Source organism: Plecotus auritus (genome assembly GCF_963455305.1).
Source record: "Plecotus auritus genome assembly, chromosome: 12".
In the NCBI taxonomy this organism is placed as follows: domain Eukaryota; kingdom Metazoa; phylum Chordata; class Mammalia; order Chiroptera; family Vespertilionidae; genus Plecotus; species Plecotus auritus.
In genome coordinates, this window is record NC_137778.1 from 39,198,924 (window position 1) to 39,223,984 (window position 25,061).

A 25,061-nucleotide genomic window follows, 5' to 3' on the forward strand; every position below is an offset into this window, starting at 1 on the left:
TTAAGGCCATACACTGTCCTCCCTAAAAGCTGTTACCATGTAGCTCTAACCACTAAGCCAGCAGCTCCCCCTCATCCCCGCCAGACATGAGGACAGGCAGAGGCTACCTTCTGACGCTTCCTCAAATGCTAATTACTGTCTCTGCCCAATGGTTTCAGCAGAAATTGTTTTTTGGGGGGAGGGGTGGCTAAAGACCCGACTTATTTTGGTTTCTGTCCAATTTCACAAATGTTCCTTCCCATATTCCATGAAGTTTTCTTTCTTCTTATAACCTTGACATATTAAACCCTTTACCCTGACCTCCTAACTCAATAAAAAAACAACAAACATGCCCTAACTGGTGTGGCTCAGTGGATAGAGCGTCGGCCTGCGGACTCAAGGGTCCCAGGTTCGATTCCAGTCAAGGGCATGTACCTGGGTTGCAGGCACATCCCCAGTAGGGGGCGTGCAGGAGGCAGCAGATCGATGTCTCTCTCTCATCGATGTTTCTAACTCTCTATCCCTCTCTCCTCCTCTCTGTAAAAAATCAATAAAATATATTTAAAAAAAAAAAAAAAAAACAACAAACAGGCATAATCTCATATTGCTTCTGCTTGTTTTTTCTTGTTTTCAGAATATTCTCTTGTAACACATTCTTATCCTGAAGTCAGCAATGGTCTTCTCTTTGGAGAGAATCGTGGAGATGCTTGATGGTGCTGAGCACTGGGGTCAGAGGCCAACCGTACACCTACCCTCCACAAAGCCAAGGTAGTATCCCAGACCTCCCAGATCTAGTAAAATACCAGACTATCCGAATGCGAGAGAAATTAAAACACTCATACACACCATAGTCAATGCCAGCTAATTAGGACTAATTTGAAGGAAGGAGAAAATAATGACCTGGTAAACACTGCATTAAAAACTTCCTTAAATGAAATAAACCAGAACTTGGTCATTGCTTAAAGATACTTGGGAAACGGCTTTAATAAACAGCCAATAGCTTATAATTAACAATATTTATAGGCAAATGGGTGTTTCTCAAGTGAATGAGTTTATTCTACAAATGGCTGGCACCGTCCTCCGGAAGTCCTATTCACACCGATAAACCCTTTCTTTAAACTTCAGCTCCTGGAAAGCAGCAGGGGCTGGATTTCCCTCCCAGTCTGACTAAACCTGAAAAGGTTCCCACGGAGAACCCATTCAGCTAAGTCTTCAGCAAACATCTCTGGAAACGTAAGCCTGCCCAGGGTAAGCTCTCCTCTCCAGTTAAATTTAAATGGACGATAAATAGCTCAAATGTCAAAAGCACAACTGCCTTTCTTCAAACAAAAACACACACAGAACCTCCCCTCGTTGACGTGGCCACAGCTCAGCGTGTGCCTTCCGCACAGGGTTCCCACTGCATGTGCACGTGACTGCAGTCAGCACAGCTAGTTTTACTGAAGACACTAATCCAGGGCCAAGGTAACGACTTTCACCCCTTATTCTGGTGGCACGAAAAAAACACAGTCAAGAGGCCATCAAGGGTTTCTGAACACTCCCCGGAGGCAGCCGTCCTCCCTCGGCCTCTGTGCTCCTCTCGTCGCTCCTCCCGCCACAGCCTATTGGGAAGCTGCTCTTGGCCGGGCTGTTATGTAAGGCTTCCTCCCTTGCGCATCTTTTTTCAAAAGGTTCCGGGTGTGTTCCCAGACACCACCTACCAGGGGCGAGGGAGGGAACTGCAGTAACATTTGTAATTTTTTTTTATGAAAAGGAGGGGCAGCTGTGGCAAGACAGAAGTGTGTTTCTTCAGCACCTAAGAATTGAACAGTCATAGTCCACCTTGTATTAGTAGAGTCCATCAGTCGCCTAAAGCTTAGCGAGCCTTTCCCACCTAAAAACATCAGACTGTGGGCAAGTAGCTTACGAAGCAGTGCAAACCCCACCCCTTAAATGATAAATGCGGTCCATCCTTGAAGCGCGCGGAATGTTAACTCAAGTCACGACACGGACTGGGTGGCTGTCTCGTCTTGTAGCTTTTTGATCTGTTTACTGCTTATAAAGATGCATCATGACCTCGGCTCCTCTCCCACCCCAAACCTCCAGGCTGCAGAGAACCTGTATCCCAACTTGGCTGCACAGCTAGGAGCTCGGTCTTTCTCTTGGCGAAGTACCTCCTGGAGTGTTGTTCATCTTCACAGTGTAAATAAAAACACTGTTGTCAAAAGCAACTTTGGGACGTCACAGGTTTTCTCTCCAGTGAAACAGATCTCTAACAGCTTCTAACTGGGTTGGCCTCCCTGTATCGAAGCCAAAGATGATTGCCAAGTTGTTCTGTTTACATTACTTCGCACTATCACGATTTCTTCCAATCATGAAGTCTTCATTGGTGTCCTTCAGTGTTTCTTCAAACCCAGATGTGCAGGGAAATGCTAGGACTAAAGATGACGTAGGGTGGGGAAGTGGGGCAGGAAAAGGAGCTAGGTCAGTGGTTGGCAAACTGCGGCTCTGTTGACTAATGAGTTTGCCGACCACCGCCTTAGGGAAAAACACTTAAAAAACATTTTAATAATGTACTAATGTTTTTAACCTGAAGTCAAAACTTCTGGGTCAGGGTAATGCCTTACGCAGTGGTCGGCAAACTCATTTAGTCAACAGAGCGGCAAACCGCGGCTTGCGAGCCACAGTTTGCCAACCACTGAGCTAGGTAGTTGAAAATCAAAAAAGTCCTGCTACAGAACTATTTTGTGTCTGGATACTCACCACCCCATAAAACAGCCTTACCCACACCACGCACACCAGCATCCATTCTTGAACTACTAAGTACTTCCACATCTGAGACAGCCTAGAAGGTCTGATTGACCCATTCTCCAAATACAGACGTCTGGCTGTGCCTTCAGAACTAATTAAATTCAGGTCAATTTAACGTGCTATATCCAGTGAGCAGAAAGAATTGCTGTACAGAACTCACCAAGAAAAAGGGATCGCAGGCACCCCCAAGAGCTGTAAGCCTCCAGAGAAGATGAATGGTGTACACCACTCGTGCAGTTGATGCTAATAAGAAACTGAGAGGTTTACTTCCACAACCACTTTTCCAACCACAACCAAGTTTACTCAGATGTTCAATAGCTCAGTTATACTCACTTCCCAGGCCCCACCCAATTTTGCCTTTTAGCTCTTGAATGAGAATGAAAAACTACCAAAATTCCACTGTGACTCACTGGCCAAGGGATGGTGAGCGGGATGATACTCACGGAGTATATTCTCTTAGTCAGCACGTTTGGTAGGCACCCACTAAGTGCCCAGTGCCATTCCAGGAAGACTGATGAAAGGAAAGATGGTCCGTTCCAATCTGTAAATGTGCTCTGACCCACAGTGAAATTAAGGATAACACAAATGGTTTTGTCACAGAATTTTACTGCGTCTTTAGGAACATGCACATTTTTATGTTTAAAAATTATAGCCAGCATTATTTCTTAGCTACCACTTAGCAACTGAGCAAAAAGGTGACTATCAGAAGCTAGAAAGCTGGACAAGGTCAATTACTAAGCATTGTGCAATAGCACCTCCCAAGATTCCCAGCACATCCTCTGTAAGCCCTCTCACACATCTTCTGGCCAGCTTACCTTTTCTCTAGAGTCTATAGCAGGGGTGGGCAAACTTTTTGACTCGAGGGCCACAATGGGTTCTTAAACTGGACCGGAGGGCCGGAACAAAAGCATGGATGGAGTGTTTGTGTGAACTAATATAAATTCAAACTAAAGGAGCGGAGGGGAGAGCAAGAGAACCGGATAGAACAGCCGGATCCGGCCCGCGGGCCGTAGTTTGCCCAGGGCTGGTCTATAGGCTCTTTCCTCAGAGGGAAGGAAGAGTGTATGGCTGTCAGCCTAAACCGGTGGAAGAACTTACCAGTGATCAGTCTGACTCCCATTTCAAGTGGATCCAAAGAAACAGTAATCGACAAACACCAACTTCTGGGTCCAAGAACTATGTAAGTCCAAACATCTTTCCGACTTCCAATTGGATAAAAGAAATGTCCCCAAAAAGAAGGGCACCCCCTTCCTGACAAGTTTCAGGTACACCCCTAGGAAACACTTCATATCAAGGGCATCATGCTCAGGCCACGGAGCGATCTACAGCCCCCGTCAGTCACTTCTATTCCCAGAGCAGAAACCAGTCTTCCGAGCAACCAGGTCCTCCAGTCCCGTTTCAAGTTTCTTAAGTTCCCAGTCACCCCAGATGGGGCCTGAGTTTCTGGGGAGCAGGGAATGGGCAAGCTAATCACCGCAGACATGTCTCTCCCCCACTCCACCCGTCTCCGTGTCTCAACAGGAACAGGACATCACACACACTGCTAGAATCCAGTTCCAGTCAGAACACTCCTTTCAGATGGGATTCAACTTGATGCTTCATCAGCATCAGGGGGAGGAAAGGGAGAGGCAACACCAGGGCCCGCACTGCTGAGTCACTTGGTGGTGAGGAAAGAGCATGAAGCTTGCAAACCTGTGCCAAAGAGCCGTTTTACCCTAACAGCCACTCCGCTCTCTTCACGAGACAACACGCTTCACTGCTTCTATTCTCTCCTGACGTGATCTAGTGACAATGAGTGATCTGCGCTGCCAACTGCCAACAGTCAGATAAAGAGGTTACTGGCTACAAGTGGGGCAGGGGAGGGCTTCCTAATCTTTTGAAAAGCACAACGTACAACACAGCATAACACACATCTGGAAGAGGTTTCAATGTCAATTTAGCTATTGACCTGTCCATATTTTCCTCATTCTCAAACCACCATCAATATTATATGAAAACATGTCAGCCATTCTTCTCTGTGCCTGACACTGAATTGTCATCAAGTCTATATTAAAAAAATTTTTTTTTGTACAGGTGACTGAAGAAATCTAGGTTCCTGGAACATACCTGTAACTTTAGCGATACACCAAAGGCACCCCTCACCCCCGCGCCCTGCCAAGCTCACCACCACCACCACTGTTTATTTCTCTGAATTTATTATAACTTTCAATATACAGATTTTTTGAAAAATAGTATAATGAAACCTATATGCCCTCCACCTCGATTGAATCTTTCCATTTTCCACATTAGGTTTCTTTCTCTGAACTGTTTCCTTCCTGTAATCGGGAAGTTCAGTTTTGAGGTTTGATTAGAAAGAGGTTAAAATTTTGGCAGGAATATTTCACAGATGATGTTGTATAAATCACTTTGCATCACCCCAGGACACACAGAATTGGGTTGTTCCACTGAATGTGACACTCAGCTGAAGCCTTGGTTACAGGGAGGCCGTCAGTGTTTGAAAGGTGCATCTTCTCCTTTGCAAGTAAAGGTTAATTTGTGGAGTGAGACTTGTCAGCCTGTGAATATCCTGCTCCCTCGTGACTTTACCATCTGTTCATAATCCTTGCCTGAACGGGTTATATTGGGGGAGGCGGGTGGCTTATAGAGTCATGATTTTTTTTCCCATTATTCCTTCTAAATATATTATTACCTGGCATTCGTTGGTAAAGAAAAGCTTCTCTTCTCCCTCATGTTTTCTTTTTAAGGCATCATTCATATTTTTATTTATTCAAGATTACACTCAATTACAAGCAGTGTAACTGTCCCAAATTGGGCCAGTGGGGGGCTCCTTCCAGCTGATCCTTCTGACCTTTTGACAGTTCCCCATTTGAGCACTTCCTTTTGGACATAAGACCCACCAGGCTCACCTTGTTCTTTCTCTGCTTCAGACCTGGCATCAGCCATTTCTCACGGAGCCCTGACCTCCTCCGGTGGGGAATGGTATTTTGAAACTGACACCTGGCTAGGAGGTTGCTCACTGCCATCGGACGTGTCAGTGCTTCCAGTTCTTTCCGCGGAGAGAGAAATCCACCTTGTTTTACTCATGCGTTCGTATGGATATTTCCATTTCAAATTTCACATGACCATTTTTCTTTAAACTTTAACTTTTCCTATCTGTATCTCTTTTCTCATGTTGACAATCTTGGTCTCTCACAGAGAAGTTCAACTGGCAAGATATGCTGGTATATTCTTTAAGATGAAAACTTGTCAACTGCTTACAAACAGGTCAATCAGTACTCTTCAAATACATCTTTCTGAGGAAAGACGTTCATTCCGAAAGCAAGCGATAGTGGACAGCTCCAGAAGGAAGGTGCAGTCTCTCTGGCATTTGGGAAGGTGGCTACAGACTGAGTACATGCCGTATGTGTAATGCCTTAGCCCACCCAGGAGAAACAAGAGCAGAGGTGGGCAAGAGTAATTCTTTTTTCTTGACCTGGAGGTCTACCTTAGGTGAAATGGAAAGCCAGTTAATCTTACCGATTCAAACCCTCTTCACGTCTGCCTGAGTGAGTGCGTCCCCCCTGCAAGTCAGCGCAGCATCTGGGAAGGCCGCCCCTAACTAGAGGGGAACACGCAAGTCCGTGCCCAACAGCCTACGGCAGAACTGCAGCAGCTCCCAGCCAGAGGCCGTCGAGTCCACGCAGGTCAGCGCTCTGAGCCCTAGACTAACACCCAATAAAGTTAATGAGATGGAAAGCATTTCGGTTGTGCAGTCAGCATCCACCGAGTCCCATCAAGTAGAGGCTCCAGGGAGGAAGAAGCCATCAAAACTCAACACTAAATAAAATAATCGGACTTGAAAGACTTAATGTGAAATAGGAACTCTGCAGTAACAGGCCCTGAGAGTGGAACGGACCTTCCAGAATCCGTTCTGTAGCGACGCTGGATGTTTTCAAGTCCAAGGAGCAAGGCGAAAAAAGTGCTCTGAAGACCAGCTGGCTGCAGCTTCCACAGCTCTCAGAACAAATCACACAAAAAAAACCCCAAAGGAGAGACTACAGACACCATCATGGACAGGAACCCGTCAAAGAGAACTAGTCACGTCAAACACCGTGTTTTTCATTCTAGAGAGGCAATCTTTGCCATCCTTCTTGACTTTCTAAATTGAGATGTACATGTTCAATTTTAGGAAAAAGTCTCAGGAGTAAATCATGATCTTAGCCTGTAAGAAGCAAGCTGGCTGAAAGGAACTGCTGCCTGCAACTTCTTTGAGACTATTTAAAAAGAAGAGCTACCTTTTGCTCCGGAATGAATACCCTCCCCCCCCCCCACCCCCACCCCCAGCCCCAGACCAGAATACGTAAGTCTGGGTTTTCTTCATTTAGACCTTTCTGAACAGCCATTTTTCTAATGAGTAAAGTGGGCAGACACCCAAGGACAAAAATCTCTTGCTTTAGGCTGTATGGCAAACCAAAAGTCAAAATCAAAATTTGTACAGGAAAAGTTATTCAGCAAATTTTTACCAATAAAGAACACTGCTTGAACATCACTGATCTATATATCTTCAAACCATTTTTGCTTAAATCTTGACATAAAAATAACAAGTAAAAACCACCAGTAAATTAGGACTTTTACTTAAAGCTGATCAGAAGTTTGATCAGGTTAAAGGGCTTCTTTAAAAACAAAAAAAGAAAGATAACGGGGTGTGATTATTTCCCCTTAACGCCGCATTGAGCAAAGAACGCCCTTACAGAACAGCAGCTCGGGAGTTTCCTAGCAGAACAGTTTTTCCATACGTTGATGCTGGAGAGCAGTTTCTGGAGCCCCCGGTCCCCCGGGAAAGACCTTGATACTGCGCTGACTCAGCAGTCCCTCCCTGGGGTGTGGAAAGCTTAGACCTGAGGCAGAGAAACAGGAACAGCCCTGTAAAGACCACCTCCTTACACGGAAGGTCCGATTCCTGGGAGGCGAAGGAAGAACTACCACAGGACCCGGCATGCCTGCTGTACTCCAACCTCTAAACCTGGCCGGGTTTGTTCCACAGAATTCTTTCTCACAGTGCCCCAAACCGAATTTCATTCATGCTTCTGTAGTACATGTCACACACTGTCTGAACCCTGCGGCAGGGTTTGGTCGCTCATTCAGGTCAAACACCAATCTTTCCTCGAAGAGAGACATTAAAATTGGTATCTAGAAAGCCCTCCCCTTTTTATCCTTATTTGATAATAAAGCAACAGTGACAGGACTAAAAAGAAATGTTTTTTTGGTCTGGGTCTCAAATCCACTCTTTGGCTTAAGAAGGAACCCGCCTCCTGGGTACCCGTCTCACCCGCTCAGTCAACTGGCTTTCTGAGCCCCGTCCTTCTTCTTTCCCATCATCCTTCTCTAATCTGTACGCTTCGACTGTTTCCTCAGCACCTCAATCAATTCCTTCTGTGCCTTTCTGTTTTGAAGCCAGAATTTCATTAAAATGCCCTCTGCTAAGCTTTATAATTTTACTATCCCTATTAGTCCAGGAATTCATAATATAAATTATCATGTTAAGGAGATCCTCATATTCTGACCTGATTTTTAATCCACGGAGTCCAAAAAGCTCAGCCAACCAGAAACCAGAAGTAGGGAATGGGGACAGGGAGTCAGGTCATTCTTAGGATTTCAAAGAGAACAGACTCAAGGAATGCCACCGGTTTCCTGGAGGTCTAGCCATTCTTCTACTCGCTTCTTCTGGAGATGCCACCAGGATCTTGGCAAATGCCCTGGGCTGTAAGGTGAAGAAACCACAGGCCAAGCCGGTCTGGCTAGGCGCTAACAGTCCTAAGCACCCAGCCCTGGCCTGGCTTTAAGCCAATCACCACATTCTCAATCCCAGGCAAGCATTCTAGGTGTCAGCTGGGGTCCCTGGATGGGCTTCAGGCTGTCAACTCCCCTTTATATGCAGACTGTCATATACATGTCCGTATTTCTGGAAGGCAAACAGCTCTGACAGAGCTCCAAACCCCAAATGATGAACAACCGCTACACTGACTTACGGGAGCCAAATAATAACCTCAGAGGAATGTGAGCCGCACAGGATATGAATCACTGTCCTGCTCACGGATGTACTCTAAGTGCCCATCACAGGCTGGGACCCGGGGCAGTGTGACTTCTGGTCACAGCTCACTCTGAACACCTTGGAAAAGAAGAAAGGTTAAGTATAGGTTATTTTCAGGACCTTTCACATGGGACAAGATTTTTCCTCAAGGCCAAAGTCATCCAAGGTAGGTGGTAGCTGCATCGCTGTGCCAATGTCAGATTTCCTAGCAATTTCGGCCAGCCTTGCTACACAATCTAAAAGAGGGGTTCTAAATCTGGGCTCGTCAAGTTTGAGCTGTTTTAAAATGCACGTACCATCACACATCCTCTACCTGCCCCTTACCCTCAACCCCTCCCCATCCTGGTAAGTAGGTCTGGGTTAGGGCCCTGGTCACACATATTTTGAAAAAGTTCCCTAGATGACTGATAGCCTCCATTCCTTCCCACTCCACAGGAAGTACTGATCTAGGACAATCTCAGCAGGATCTGAAAAAGCAAACTCCGGCACCCCAGTTTACCAGGCTCTTGAGAAAATGACTCAAGGAATGCAGGGAACAAAGGGGTAGCTACATCTCATTCAGAGATAAAATAAGGCAAAGGAAGGAAACAATCTGCCTTTAGCAACTCCTCCGCCTGTCAGGTACGAACCATCTATCAGAGGGACCCGCAGCTTCAGGAGCAGGACAGAGCTGGTGTGAGGGAGGGACTGTTTTCACAATGGCCTCGTCCAAACTCAGTAAAAACTGGCAAGGTGCTCTCATTCCACACATGCCCACACGCAGCTAACCCCCTCCCTGTGGAGTCAGAAAGGAATGTGCAGAATCTGAACCTCTACTCCCCAGATAGGAGGGGTTCCTTCCCCTGAATTCAAGGGGTGAAACGCGTTTCATCAACTCTCCACTCCCAATTACAAACTAGGCAGAGAACTGAGGTGCCTCCCAACACGGATGCTTCCCTTCTAACCTTTATGGTTCGGAAACCCATCTCACTAAAAGCCAAGCCTTTGCCGTCCTCAATTCATCCTCAACTGGCAAATAAGAACGGAAGCACCCCCAGAGTAAGGCGCCCCTCTGGAAAATCCTGGGGAAGGGGTGCAACAGGGTCAGTGCCCCCAGCACGCGTTTTCCTTGGGTTCACAATACAGTTTATTGCTCTCAGAACATCATGTTCCCAACCAGCTTGGTCTCTTTTCTGTTACAAATGTGAAGTAAACAGATTCTAGAGCAGCTACAAGTCTGTTACCAAGGCCACTGTATTGATCAGTGTAATTGACATTCACAATTCATCTAATCCCGCACCACAAGCCAGCTGGGCTGCTCGCCATAAGAACGGAACATTGGGAACCTTCGTGTCTTGCTTCCTAAGAAGTCTGGGCACGAAACTCAAGCACTGAACCGGAAGGTGGAGACCACCTGGCCGCCACAGGAAATTGAATTAGTTACCAGAACAAATGAGTGCGCCTGCCATCCCCACGAAGCACCTGTTTCTATTTCCAAAGCTGCAAAATTCCGGAGGTCTCCCTTTCCCCTGAATCCTGCCGAGGTCAAATACTCTGGGGAAACGTCACACGCAAAATCCTCGGTGCCAACTAGAGTCTGAGTTCCTGGTTAGGACAAGCACTGGCCCCGTTGCCAGACGACTGCAGGTCTGAAGAAGGTGTGTTTCAGACAAGGGCATACACATATAGCTTCTGAACATTCAGCTCAGCCTTGGGTTCAGAAGGGCAGCCAGGGTTGCAGAATGAGAAGGATCAGAAGTTTGCTCAACACCGCCGGGCAGAGCTGTTGTTTATTACATCCAGGACTCAACACACATTCCCAAATGGAACTGTTCAACTCACCACTGGTCCCCAGATCCCAAACACCCTAAGGGTAAGCCTCCATTCCTTAATCAAGAGCATCTGAAAATCAGACTTCCAGTTTCAACTTTGGGCAGAGCCCCTAATGCTAAGGATTTAAAACCTGATGGAAATTTCAAGTTCCTTTCTCTATTGTGCCTAAGGATACCCCTAAGCTTCCGGCCTCCTGCCCTGTGGTTCTCCTGCTACTGAGCTAAGAAGCTGGGGCCACGTATTCTCAAGCTTCCTTCCTACCTTACATGTTAAGGTAGTTCTGGCAGGATCTAGGGATCCGCTAAGATGTTGAAAATGCCCATCACTTTCTCATCTGCAGCTCCTGGTTCTCCACCATCGTCCATTTGGGAGGTCTAAAGAAGGAAAACCACCCAGCCCACTGAAGGGGAAAGTAAGCCAGAGCCAACGAGTAAGCCCAACACTTTCTCTGGGGACAATCATGTCACAGCATTCTACCCAATAAACAAGCACGGTCGGTATGTGCGCAGGCACTGCACACTACACGTATGTGCGAGGTATGGTCAACGAGGGCAGAGCAGAATCTCTGTCCTCCAACTTCTCTGAAGGGTCCCTTTTTGAGTTCAGGAGCCTAAGATCATGAATGGGAACAGGTCACAGCCCAAAAACTTTGGCTTGAGGTCAAGCCAGTGCTGTGGGAAAAGGATAAAGTACTTCCCATTAAGTCCGTGGAAACTTGTGTCCCAGAGATTCACCTTAATACAATCAAAGACGAGGAGAGTGGGAGACATTTATTAAACATTCTCCAAATCCTGACAGTACTCAAAGCACAGTGGTATGAGACATGGTTACACTCGTCCCCTCCAGGCCGTAACCCCTTCCTCCTGCTGCTCACCAATTCACCGTCCAGCTCAGAGCTGCGCACCACGCCGAGCACGGGAACCTTGCCCTTGGCCCCGAGCACACAGCTCCGTGGGATCCCACTGGCGCCACTGCACACACGCAGGGTCAGGAGAAGGGCACTGTATCAGCAGGGCTTGCTCTGGCTGGGCAGCTCTTCAGACTGTCAAGAACTAAACCTGCGACAGTACGTATATAATGACGAGCAGCATGGACGTGAGCAGAGCAGTCCCAGCCCCTGCTGTTTAAGCCTCAGTCTAGCACACAGCTGAGCACCGGGTGCCCATTATATAAAAGAAGTGAACTGGTCAAGGAGAACATGTTAAGCCCATTCAGCCCTACAGGTTGAACATGGAGACACGTTAGCTGAGGCACTGGGGCATTCATGACAAGAAAGACAAATAGCATGTGATATGCCTTATGTATGGAATCAAAAACAGAAACATTTATAGATACAGAGAACGAACTACTGGTTGCCGGGGGGGGGGGGGGGTGAGGTGGGAGTAGAGGATGGGGGCTGGGGGGAATGGACAAGAAAGGTGAAGGGGATTGAGAGGTACAGTTATGAAATAAGTAAGTCACAAGGATGTCATGTACAGCACAGAGAAAACAGTCAATAATATAACTTTGTACAGTGACAGATGGTTACTAGACTTGGGATCATTTTGTAAGGTATTTAATGTCAAATCACTATGTTGTACACCTGAAACTAATATATAACATTGTATGTCACCTATACTTTAATTAAATAAAAGCAAGCAGGAACATGCTTGGACAGTCCTAGCTGTGTGGTTCTGTCAACGTTCTTTCCACTCTACCCCAGCGCTCCAAATACTACCTTTTACCAGTTCATTAAGCTTTTTCACTTTGTGTCCTGTTTGAGCAGTAAATGATTAAGGCCCATTGTATAGTGTTAAACAGTACCAATCATTATATACATTCTGAGATTTACACCTGGGCTGACTCCCCTAGAAAAAATGAACAGAGATAAGAACAAAAATGAAACCAGTCTGAGTGTCAACCAAGGCCAGCGTGTTCCACCCCGGTTCTGTAATTGCTGTGGAGCAAAGGCCACGCATTTCTGCGGGAGAAACTCAGTTACACACAATTAGGAGCAGGCTGTCTGGAGCAGAGAAACAGTGCCTGGAGGAGGACCGTGCAGGCAGAGAGATGAGATCTGAGGTGATTACATAAGAAGATAAAGTCAGAGCTCAGAGGAGTATTTGCAATGGTTTCACAGAATTCTGGGATTCTAGTTTGGGAAGATTCCCAAACTACTGCAGAATGAAGGAATAGCTTCCTGGACTCAGCCAGCCCAATGCCTGACAGACACCCACATTCTATGCGGTCGTTGGGTAGCTCGGATCCCACTTCCATCACAAGCTCTAAGTTCTCCCATTGTCTATCTGCCTCCGGGAAATCAACAACTACTCTAGTGCTCAATAGGTGTCAGCTCTACATAAAATAACATTTTTGTCAGGAAAAAATTTCTTCCTGTTGAAAAGATGTCCCAATAGAAACAGCTTTGTTTTAGCTTTTTAAGAATATTATATATATATATATCACACACACACACACACACACACACACACACACATATATGAATATTTCAAATAAACTAGGTGGAAGAAGGTACTTATTGAAGAACATGCTGGGATAAGAGGCATAAACCAGTACCAGGCAAACCAGGATATATGGTCACCCTAGTTATAAAAGAGTAAATACACTGAGATTTACTAAATGCTATTCCCCTTGACAATCCTGTGGTGCTATCACTATTCCCCATTTTACAGATAGAAAAATGGAGGCTCAAAGTCCATGCCCTTAACCACAGTCATATGCAGTTGTAAAAAACACCTTAAAAGCAGCTTTAAAAAGGGGAGGGGGTAAGGGACAGATCCCCTGCAAATAAATAATTAGAAGGACAACTTTTATTTAGTGATCCTTTAGGCCAGGAGGTAATGGAATCATACCTTCAAGGTGTTGAGAAAAAGAAATGTCAACCTAAAATTGTGTACCTAAAAAAACTATCTCTCAAGAATGAGAGTGAAATAAAGTCATTTACAGATGAAGAAAGAAAAAAAGAAAAGAAAAAAAATGACAGAAAGAAAATGAGGCTCAGACAGCTTAAGTCACTGGTCCAAAGTTCCAAGTCTATTACATGGTAGAGACTGAAGGTAAACCTGACTCTCAAAGTCAAGTGCTTGCCTTACATTGCACCACTACTCAGTTTTAGGAACAAAAATGGAAAGTTCAACACATTTCATGCAACAGGCAAGCAACAGTGGGAGAGCAAGAAAACTTCCTGAATGAGTCAAAGGGAAATACGGAATCAGAAGAGAAAACGTGACAATTCTATATGAAATTTTAACTGCTACCATACGCAAGGCACTGATAGTGTTGATAAGAGTCTTGTGGTAAGAATCTGCCCATAAGTTTGGGTTCTCAGATTTCAGGTTGGGAGAAAACTCTGGTCAGTGCAAAATGTCGTTCTTCATACATGAGGGGATGCTTCTGACCCACCTCACTAGGACATGTTCTAATATTATACCCAGAAAAATAAGGGTGGCCCTTCTTAATAAAATCCTAATATTCAGATTCCCAAATTAGAGAAACAGATTGGGATAAATGACTCTCCTTTACTGGCCAGTTCCTTTATATGTCAGGGTCAAGAAAGCACTAAAATACTTGTTTACAGATCAGAACTACATCAGGTAACAAAGTAAACTTACTCGGTGTCACAGGCAACTAAAGATGTACACTGCATGTATCAAAATACATTAAAAACTTCGTAAACACCGTCAGAAGGATGTCACATTGGATAACACACACTGGATCCAATCTGTGTCCTCCTGATAAAACAAATGGCCCACATTTGTAATCTTGCCACAAGCTAAAAGTTTAATGAACTTAGAACAAAGTGATAACAGAAACCAGTGCTGAACTAACTCAACAGAATCAAGTAAGAAAAAGGAGGTGAACCATATCTGTGGAGAAATCTAAACAAGATAGGATCTTACACATCTGATGCCTGTTCAGAGACTGCCATGAAAGAGAATCAAGAGACACTAATGATGTCTGGAGAAGACAGAGGTCAACCTATTAAATCTCTTCTCAGTGGCTTGAAGTACTGGTGTAAATGCTGTAAAGCCGCACTAAGATACCACCGAATAGGTTAACATCTAACTAGTACTCACTGGGGTTCTACCTGGTATGTTTCCTAGGTGCAGCTGACTCCTTTGATATATGTGCTTTATTTAAAAAGAAACTATCTGCCGAAACCAGTTTGGCTCAGTGGATAGAGCGTGGGCCTGCGGACTGAAGGGTCCCGGGTTCGATTCCGGTCAAGGGCATGTACCTTGGTTGCGGGCACATCCCCAGTGGGAGGCGTGCAGGAGGCAGCTGATCGATGTTTCTCTCTCATCGATGTTTCTAGCTCTCTATCCCTCTCCCTTCCTCTCTGTAAAATAGCAATAAAATATATTAAAAAAAAAAAAAAAGAGACTATCCTACAAGCAAAAGTAACTTCTTTTGTGTCCTTTCTCTTCTTGCCCCTATTGCACTGTGTGGTAAAGTCTGACTGCAAAACTCCTAGGGCAAGTGGCTCATGTGTCACCCCCGAGTCCCTCCAAATGTTCAGAAGTGCAGAGAAGAGCAAGCGTCCTGCTAGGCCTTCCAGAGAAACGTATCTATTTGAGTTTCATCAACAAGCTGGAGACTTGGGCTTACCCTTTGGGGGGGGAATCGACTTGATACAATGTCAATTTCTAAAAGCCGAAGAACTGCTATTACCTCTGCAACACCAAGTGGCAGAAACAGGATAAACACCCAGTGATGATGGGCAACCCGCTGACTTGTTTGGTGTGACTGATAACTGCCAATATTAAACAAGGATCCTCTTTGGTTGTGACAGTTGTGATTATTGTTGAAGAATCTCAATACCTATGCTTTTTGATGGACATCCACTCTTTCCCAAAAAAAGTGTTTAAAACTTCACGGGTTACACTAGAATCTGAGCTGAGGACCATCAAGGTCACCCTGAAGTGACCTACAGCCTCTGACTGGCACCAGAAATGTCCTCATTTCCTGAGGGGCCTCAGGGCTTGGAATGATCCAAAATTACTTAGTCTCTCTAGAGCCACATTGGAATCCTCACGGGGTAAGGACAGCACCCTTTGAAGAAGCCTTTTTCTCACACTTTTCAGTACAACTAAAGGACTCCTTTCTCACCCCAAATGCCCTGGTTATACCATCTGAAATCACCAGTGACCATCGTGAACGAGCCTTACTACTGAATCACACTATAGCTATTAACGTCCTACAAGAATCTCCATTGGATCTAAGTGTCGGCACAGTTGTCTTCCTCAGGAATTGGTACGTATTCTTTCCTCTGTCTGCTAGGAAGACTGTAACTCTGGGATTCCCTTTATCCCCGGGCTCCTAGGAAGCTCTGAGTTACATGTGATGATCAGCCTCACCAACCATCTTAGCCCTCAGGGTTAACAATTTGGCTAATTTCTATAGTTCTGACCTCCTCTCTATATTGTATGAGAGCTGTATTATAAACAGCTCAAATGCTCACTAAAAAGAGGGAGTGTAACATACTAACAGACTTCTTAAAAGTCTTTATTGTTGCAAGTATTACAAATGTTCCCCGATGTTCCCCACTGACCCCCTCCACCCCACTGCAGCCCCCTAATAGACTTCTTTAAAAAAACAAACAAAACCCCACTTTGCTTGGTTCCAACCTGTGCCTATTTCCCCTGCTGCAAACAAAAAGCACTTGGTTGGCCGACAAGGAAACTGAGGCACAGAAGTTCACTTGCTTAAGGTGGTAGACACCCAGGTCCACAATCAAACCAACAAGTCCTATTATCTGCACAGCACTGGGGGAGCCCCAAGGCATGTACAACTGAATGATTGTAGTAGAAGAATCTCAATACCTATGCTTTTAATTGATGGACATCCACTCTACCTCAAATAAAGCGAATAAAACTTCACCAGTTACACTGGAATCTGAGCTGAGGACCAGCAAGGTCACCCTGAAGTGACCTACAGCCTCTGACTGGCACCAAAAATGTCCTCATTTCCCAAGGGGCCTCAGGGCTTGGAATGATCCAAAATTACTTGGTCTACAGCCACATCGGAATCCTCACAGGTGAAGGACAGCACCCTCTGAAGAGGCCTTTTTCTCACACCATTCAGTTCCGCCAAGCTACATTTTTCTCTTACTTTTCTCATACTTTCTCACAGTATGCACACATGGCAGAGGCACAAAAGTGCGTTGCGTCATACTGTCCAAATCAGCTGAAAAAACGATCACCTAGGACTTGCTGCTACGTGACCTTGACTAGTCCTCAACCAACTCATGAACTAAATAAATGCCTTTTATAGTCACTAGCGGGAGGGTAATTAGTTATCATAAAGCACTTTAATATCGTACTGTGTAAGTGCTACACAATAAAGCTCACAGAGAGCAAGATTAATCAGAAACACGGGGATACATTTACCAGCAAATGGAAATTCACACGGGGTCTTCCCACGTTCCTGGCCCAGGCTGCTTCTGTCAGCTAATGGAATGAGTCTTTAAAGTCATTAGCACTTGGCCTGACAATAATACACATTAGCAATATTCCTCCAGGGAAGAAACGGGGAGAAGGGGCACCTATTCCTGGTAGGCAGCCATGTAGACATCTGGAGTACCAGTTAGCCAGGTGGGTATTAATACTGAGTACCTACTATACGCTAGGGACAGAGCCACACAGTGCGTTCAAGGGCGCACAAGAGTCCCTGCCTTTATGCAGTTTACGATCTACGATCTAGGATACAAACTTTGTCGTATGAATAGTGGCACTTGCGAGAATAAAGGCTTGGTAAAATAAAGGCAGGTACGAATAGAGGTGCCTAATGCGGAGACAAAAGACAGGCTGGCCCGGAGAGGAAGGGGTGGGGGAGTTAGGGTACCAGGGCTTTCCCAGCCTTTCCCCTCACTTGTCGAAGGTACTATCCTTAAGCATTCTGCTCAGCACGCTGTGGCTGTCTCTAAACAGTGCCAATTACAAAGGGTTACTGCCCCAGCCAAACAGTCAGCTGAACCCAGAGCACTAAAAAGTAGGGTCGATGGGCTCCTTAGAATCAAGGGGTCTTCCCCGACCTTCTAAAAGGCATTCTATTATAAGACCTTAAGTTCGTGGGGGAAATGGAGCTAAAGCACACAACAATGAACTGTCTTTTCAACCCTGCATTTGATTTCTGGAGTGTTAGATTCCTTACCAAAAAAAAAAAAAGATTAAAAAAAGGAATGACAGCGTAACCAGTTCAGGTGGAGGAGCCTCAAGCGCTGTAACTGCTCCTGCGAGCCCAGCCTGCAAGCCCGGCCGGTCCGCTTACACAAGCGCTGCGCCCAGGGAACACTGCAGGCCTCGGCCACTCTGTGTTGACAACGGTGGGAAATGTTTATCCGGCTTCCCCCGGGGCCTGCAAAGGTTCTCCGGTCTCCTGCTAGCTGGGCGCCAGGTATGTGGAAAGTCAGGATGTGGTTGGCAGCAAACGCTCAGGAAATGCTAGGGATCCCGGTTCCACCGCTCCCAGAGCTAGTTAGACGCAGAGCCCCAAAGGCTGCCGCTTAACCTTCCACGGCCAGAGGGTTAGACGGACATCCTCTGGGCTCAACCCGCAGCACAACAGAGGAAACTTGCTCTGCCTCCCCGAGAGCCGTCAAGCATGAGCAATCCTGTCTGCCCACCCACCCGTCCGACCCACCCCAGCTCCCAGCTCCAGGGAAGCCTAAGGGATCGACTGTTCGCATGACTCGACGATCAACGTGTACCCAAGACGGTGTCTGCTGTCACCAACCTCCCAATGCTCATTTCTCACGTGCGTGGAAGAAGTGGACCAGCGAAGGAGGTGAAAATCAGTTTTCTCTTCAACCTTACGCTGCCCTCATTGCTTCCACCTGCATAACCGAGCTGGCTGGCCCCGCGCGTGTGGGGCTCTGGCCTCCCAGCGAGCACGCAGCTGTGCTCCCAGCGGCGCTACCTGGTTCACCCACTCACCTGCGGGGGGGGGGGCTTCCTGTGCACTCCCACCCCCTGGGGCCGGTCACAGGGCTCAGCCAGTGGGTTCACCTCCCTCGCACTCTCCCGTCTCCGAGGCCCTTCATCCGGGAAAGGCCAGGGACGCATTTCAGAAAGATCCCGGAGGACCAGGGCCCAGGGACAAAGGAAAGGGAGGTCAGGGGCGGCCTGGCCAGCTCGGGACGGGCCTGGGGCGGTTCCCCCGCCACCCCTCCACCCTCTCGGCCGTCGCGATCCCCTCCAACCTCGGCCCTGGAGTCGCGGACCGGCTGGAGCGCGGGGCCCGCTCGCGCCCCTCCCGCGAGGCCCGAGTCCGGGCCCCGCCGCCACCCGAGCCCCCGCACCTTCTTGGGCGCCTTGGTGACGGTGGCCATGAAGGAGTACTTCTCGGCGTCCTCGATCTCCTTGGCCTGCTTCCGCTCCTCCCCGACCCCGGGCAGCGGCATCGCGTCAGGCATCGACATTCCCCGGCCGGCCGGGCCCGCTGCTGCTCCGCCGCCCCCGCCTCGCCCGCTCCCGAGCGCTCGCCCGACCGCCCGCGCGGCGCCCTCCGACACGCGCTCGCCCACCCTCTCGCCGGGCCCGCGCAGAGCCGCGACCGGGGCCGAGGAGCTGGGGCGGACGCCGGGTCCGCTGGGCCGTCCGAGGCAGCGGGACCGCGACGGCAGCGACAGGAGCCCCAGGAGCAGCAGCGCGGGGCTCCGACTGGCCCGCGCCGCCACCTCCGCCGCACGCACACACGCACGCAAAGTAAGGGTAGAGGGCGGTGACGCCACGTCGGGTACTGGCAGCTCCGGGGCGGGGAAAGGGGCGGGGCGAAAAGGCGCTCGGTCGTGACGTCACCGCGCTGGGCCGGGCCGCCGAAGACTCCCCCGCGGCTTCCCAGCTCGCAGGGTGAATCGGACCCTCTGCGCCGCCAGGTGGCGCCATCAGCCCTGCGAGCAGCGCGTGGTTCCTGCAGGGAAGCCGCAGAACTGGGGGGTCTTTGGCATGTGGGGTTCGAGGCAAGGCCTCAGAACAGCGTAAGGCGGATGCTTGGGAGCAAAGAGCAGACCCCCCACGAGACACATCCTGCAGCTGGTACTAGGAAACATCTGCGGCCCCAAACAGCTCACTAATTCAATGCCCCCGCCCCAGGACCTTTGGACCTGAAGCCCGAACCAAGGGGCAGTGTTTACCTCCCTGGATCTATAAGGGTGGGCAGACACAGAGCAGTGTGATTTCTGCACAACCTTTGTGACCTCCTCCACCACCGTCTCCCCTGGGCCTTGCCCTTTTACAGACCTACAGGCCACAGAGCTGATGTTATCTAGCCATTGGGATAGGGCTGCTAACAGGTCAGATGATGGAGGTAGGGGGAGAAGTTTCCAGACTGAATGGCTTTCCTGCTTCAGTGCCACTTTCCCCCGACCCCCAAATATTAAACTCTACCAGTTCTCAGTGAGGCACCCAGGGCGTCCAGGGACCATTCACATGCTTTTACTGGGCCCTACTGTGTGCTGTCCCCACTCTTGCCCTGGATAGCAAAGGCCCTAGTGATACAGTCTATGTTTTGCAAGGCTTAGTCCAGCTGGAGAGGCAAAGCCTATTTGCAACCTAATGTCAGCTGAGGTAGCGTGTCCTTTGAGATTCAGATGACATTGGCTCGATCTCCCACGTCCTGTGGAAGTCCAATGCCCTCCCAGGGTTTCTGTGAGTTACTGGGGGGACTTTGAGTTCGTGGTTACCTCTGGCTCTAGTTTTCTGCCTCGTCAAAACTTTGCTCAGTATTCTGGTCTTGTGGCTGTTTCTTTAGCTCCTGCCATCAATTCGCATAGGGAACGCAGCCCCTGTTCCTCCCAGCCCCCACCCCGATTCCAAAACAACCACAAAAATAGTGCTGTAACATGGAGCAGAACTTTTAATGAAAATTTGTTGGCCACAGGGGAGAGATTACATCACACAGCAAACAATTTAAAGTCACATTTCCGAAATGTTCTGAGAAGTTATTTTGGCTCTCCAGTCACCTGGGATTTCTCACTGGGCACACCACGCCACGAAGATCCCTGGCCCGCTGCGTCCCACCTAGCTTCCCCCTGGTACACCCTTCCGACCCTCCACCTCACCTCCCTTCCTTGATCGACTCCGGGAAGCCAGATTCCTCTCTACTGTGCTGAGCGTTCAAGTCTTTCCATTGTTTTTTCCTAAATCGCCACCCCCACCCGCCAGACACACACACACACACACACACACACACTCTGCCCCCCAAGTCCCCCTCTTTATATCCAGAATCTCACTAGGTCTCTCATTCAAGAAAGAAGTTGTGGTTTGAAGCCACCCTTTCCCCACTGGTTTATGTTCAAGGTTGGGGAGAGTGTGAAATACTGGCCTCTGGGCCCCAGAAGTCTTAGTCAGAGAAGCCCGTGTTCTCACCACCCAGCCCCAGGAGGCCTCTGTTTGAAGCGGCCCGGCCCGTGGAAGTGCCTGGGAGGGTGCGCGCCTCTGTGCATCCTGGTCGTGAGCTGCTAAGGGTTCTCTCATCTGCCCGCTCTTTCAAGCCCCTCGACTTCCCTCTCAGGGCTGTTCCATAGCAGAAGGGACAGAGAGGTGGGGGCCCAGCATGCCAGATCTGTGCACCTTTCCCTCACCTCCCGCCTGGGGCCAGAAGCCACGCCTGCCCACCCAGGACACTGGCGTGCGGCCCGAAGTAGCTTTCCTTCTGTGCGTTTGCCCGGACTGTCGTCAGAGGCCAGAGAGCAGAGGCAGAGCCAGTTGGAACGGAGGCAAAACTCCACATCCTTTAAAGAGGAAAGCACGTGGCTTAAGTTAGCTTATTTCAAAAAATAAATAAAAGCATCGGTGAGCCTGCCCTTTGGATTTGATTTTTTAAATTCCCATTGTCGCCCGGGCAGCGTGGCTCAATGGTTGAGCATAGACCCGTGAACCAGGAGGTCAGGGTTTGATTCCCTGTCAAGGCACATACCTGCGTTGCGGGCTCAAACCCCAGTGGGGGGCCTGCACGAGGCAGCAGATCCATGAATGATTCTCTCTCATCATTGATGTTTCTCTTCTCTCTCTCCCTCTCCCTTCCTCTCTGAAATAGGTAAAAAATGTATATATATATTTTTAAATTCCCATTGTCAGAGAGGTTAGCAGTCAGACAGCGAGATCCAGCCTCTCTTTTACCCCCGAACTCAAGTCCCGGGTTTCCCCACCCCCAGGCCCACAGTGAGGCTGCTGCTGAGGACGGGCGACAGGGCCAGCCTATCGGAAGCAGCAGCGCCTTCACCATCTGAGCCAAGAAGGTGACCAACAGGTTTGACTCCACTTTCCTGAGTGCCTGGCGGGGGCGGGGACGGGGGCGGGGAGGGGGGGAGGCTGGGGCGGCTGACCTAGGGCATGGGTAGTGCTCTCTCACTGGAAGGCGGGAGGGGCACAGGCCAGGGCCAAGGGCATTCCTGGAAACCAGCCTGCTGCGGAGGACATGGGTGGCTGCCCCCCCGCCCCCCCAGCCACATGTGGGCCGGAGATCAAAGGGCTCGCCCAGCCTGACAGCGGGATGACATAACACCCGTGAGAAGCATTTCATGCCACCGCCACGACTCCTGGATGACCCCGCGCCGCCAGCGAACGGGCTGCACACGGATCAGAGACCAGGGGCCCGAGAGGGTCGGTGCGCCGGTGGGGTGTGTGTGTGTGGCGGGGGTGCTCCGCAGACCAGAGGGGACCCTACTCTAGGAAGGAGAAGGCTGAGGGTAGAGGTGACTCGGGAAATGTCACCAGAAATGTGGTGGCACATGCGGGCTTGGTTTCCTTAATCAAATTCACTCTTTTATCTCCCCCCAAAATGCCCTTCACATTATTTATTATTATTATTATTATTGATTTCAGAGAGGAAGGGAGAGGGAGAGAGAGAGAAACATCAATGATGAGAATCGTTGATCTGCTGCGCGCTGCATGCCCCACACTGGGGATGGAGCCCGCAACCCAGATGTGCGCCCTGACCAGGAATCAGGCCATGACCTCCTGGTTCACAGGTCGACGCTCAATCACTGGGCCACGCCGGCTGGGCCACGTTTTGTTTTTTTACTTCATGAAATATGTATCCAATGCTGACGCTGTGCAGGAGCAGCACTGGATGTGGGGCTGCGGGGACCAATGAGGTGGTGCTGTCTGTCTGCCTGGGCACAGAGGGCGGGCAGGGCAGGGCGGGCGGGGCGGGGAGGAGGGGATGAGCAGAAAGGGTTCGAAGAGGGTGACGCTGCTTAAGCTGACTCTTGACAGAGAAGCAGCCGGACAAGGTAGAGAAGGACTCTGGGCGGAAGGAAGAGCATGGGAAAAGGCAGGGCAGCGGAACGGCTTGGCCTGTGACGGGAACTGCGACTATCTCCGTGCGGGTGCGGCACCGGGCGCGAAGCAGGGTGGAGTGAGAGCCGGTGCCAGGGCCAGGGCCCGCAGCCTAGTAAGCCGAGGTGAGTGGTGGTGCCAGCCCCTAGGACGGAAAGCATGGGAGGGAGCAGGGCAGGGTGGAGGGCCACTGAGATAAGGAGCCAGCGGAGACGCCTGCAGTATGGTCTGTCTGTGAAGTGCACTGTTCCCAGGTCCCAGGGGAGCCTCGGTGGCGCCTTGCACACCCGCCTGCTCCCTGCAGGCTGGCATCCCCCAGAGCAAGGCTGCCTCTCTCTGTAGGCCGCCCCCTCCTGTAGGCCAGGTCCCACCTTGGTCCTCTGAGATGCAAGGTGTCCCGGAACCGCCACGATGCACAGCTCCGGGGGGCACCATCCACACTGCTCTTCTGGCCCACGGCCCCGGGGTTCCAGGGGCGATGCTCCCAGCTGCACCTCTGCGGCTCTGGGTGTGCCTGCCTCCTCCTTCCACAGCTCCTGACTCCCCACTTCCAGGCTCCCCCACCTCCCATCTGCACCCTGCCACTCCAGCCCTTTCCAGAAGATGGGTGGCCCTCTGGGGACCGAGACTCACTCCTTCTCCGCTCATTATGAGCGCATTTATTTATTTGCTGCTTCTTGTTGTTTTGAGCATAATCTTTATAGGAAAAGAAAGCTCATGCACCCCTATGTTCACAGCAGCACAATCCACCACAGCTAAGACTTGGAAACAGCCTAAGTTTTCATCAGCAGATGAGTGGATTAGAAAACTACGGTACGTCTACACAATGGAATACTACGCTGCGGTAAAAAAGAAGGAGTTCTTACCATTTGCAGCAGCATGGATGGACCTGGCGAGCATCATGCTAAGTGAAATAAGCCAGGCAGAGAAAGATAAATATCACATGATCTCCTCATGTATGGAAAATAAAGAACATTATAACCCGATGAACAAAAAGATAGATACAGAGGCAGTAAAGCATCGAACAGACTGTCAAATTACAGCGGGGAGGCTGGGGAGTGTTGGGGAGGGAGGGAAAGAGATCAACCAAGGGACATGTGTGCATGCATATACGCACACCAATGGACACAAGACACGGGGAGGGGGGTGGGATGAGGGCATGCGACAGGAGGTAGGGGAGGCTGGGGGAAGGTCAATGGGGAAAAAAAAGGAGATATATGTACTACTGCATGTAATACTTTAAACAATAAAAAAAAAATGTAAATAAATAAATAAAGTGCCCTAACTGGTTTGGCTCAGTGGATAGAGCGTCGGCCTGCGGACTGAAGGGTCCCAGGTTCGATTCCAGTCAAGGGCATGTACCTTGGTTGCGGGCACATCCCCAGTGGGGGGTGTGCAGGAGGCAGCTGATCGATGTTTCTCTCCCATCGATGTTTCTGACTCTCTATTCCTCTCCCTTCCTCTCTGTAAAAAATCAATAAAATATATTAAATAAATAAATAAATAAATAAATAAAGCAAAAAAAAAGAAAAAGAAAAAGAAAAGAAAAGAAAGCCCGACGTAGATAACAACCTCTTTACGTCTCTCGGGGCACTTCTGGCTCTGACCAGCTCGCAGGCGCGCACTTCGACACGCCCGTGATGAGCGTGTCGTTTGTGCTCTGCTTTAATCAAATCGACGTTTCAAAACACAGCGTCCCGCACCGCGGTCCGCACATGCCTGCTGCCAGCATGTCCCGAGCGTCCGCCCGTGTTGCCGTGGGAGTTTGCTTAGCCGTCTTTCCTTGGTTGCGCGTCTGAGTTGTTTCCCGCTTAGTGCGATCTGAACAGAGTGTGTGTTGGGGTGGGCATCAGAGGGGAGTGGCTCTCAGGGAAAGAGCGCCAGGTTCCGGCAGAGAGAAGCAGCAACGTATGAATCGTGGGGCCGCTTGTCCTGGTTGTACTCAGGGTCCGGGGAGAAGGCACTTTGTGGCTGTGAGGGGACGGGAGGTGCAGGGCCCAGCACCCGTGACAGCTGACTCCCGGGGAGGCCGCATGCTGTGGGGGGGAAGCCGGGCATCCGAGTCCTGACTCTGCTACCAACTTGGCCTCTGGAAGCCAGGACCTCGCTGGGTCTGTGTTTCCTCAAGC

General features: G+C 49.2%; 1 protein-coding gene across 3 annotated transcripts in view; it reads right to left on the bottom strand.

Annotated features, from left to right (window-relative positions):
* The window catches only part of AHCYL1 (adenosylhomocysteinase like 1), a gene marked incomplete at its 3' end in the record, with an annotated part of 32,584 nt that extends 13,232 nt beyond the window's left edge, over nucleotides 1-19,352 (bottom strand). Inside the window, exon 1 of one of the 3 annotated variants that reach the window (XM_080647682.1) lies at nucleotides 18,951-19,352. In XM_080647682.1, the coding sequence (XP_080503808.1) occupies nucleotides 18,951-19,070 (120 nt within the window). In that variant the 5' untranslated portion in view covers nucleotides 19,071-19,352. The remainder of the gene's footprint in view (nucleotides 1-18,950) is intronic. The other 2 variants (XM_080647684.1, XM_080647683.1) reach the window with 2 other exon arrangements.
* Between the last annotated feature and the right edge of the window lie 5,709 nt (nucleotides 19,353-25,061).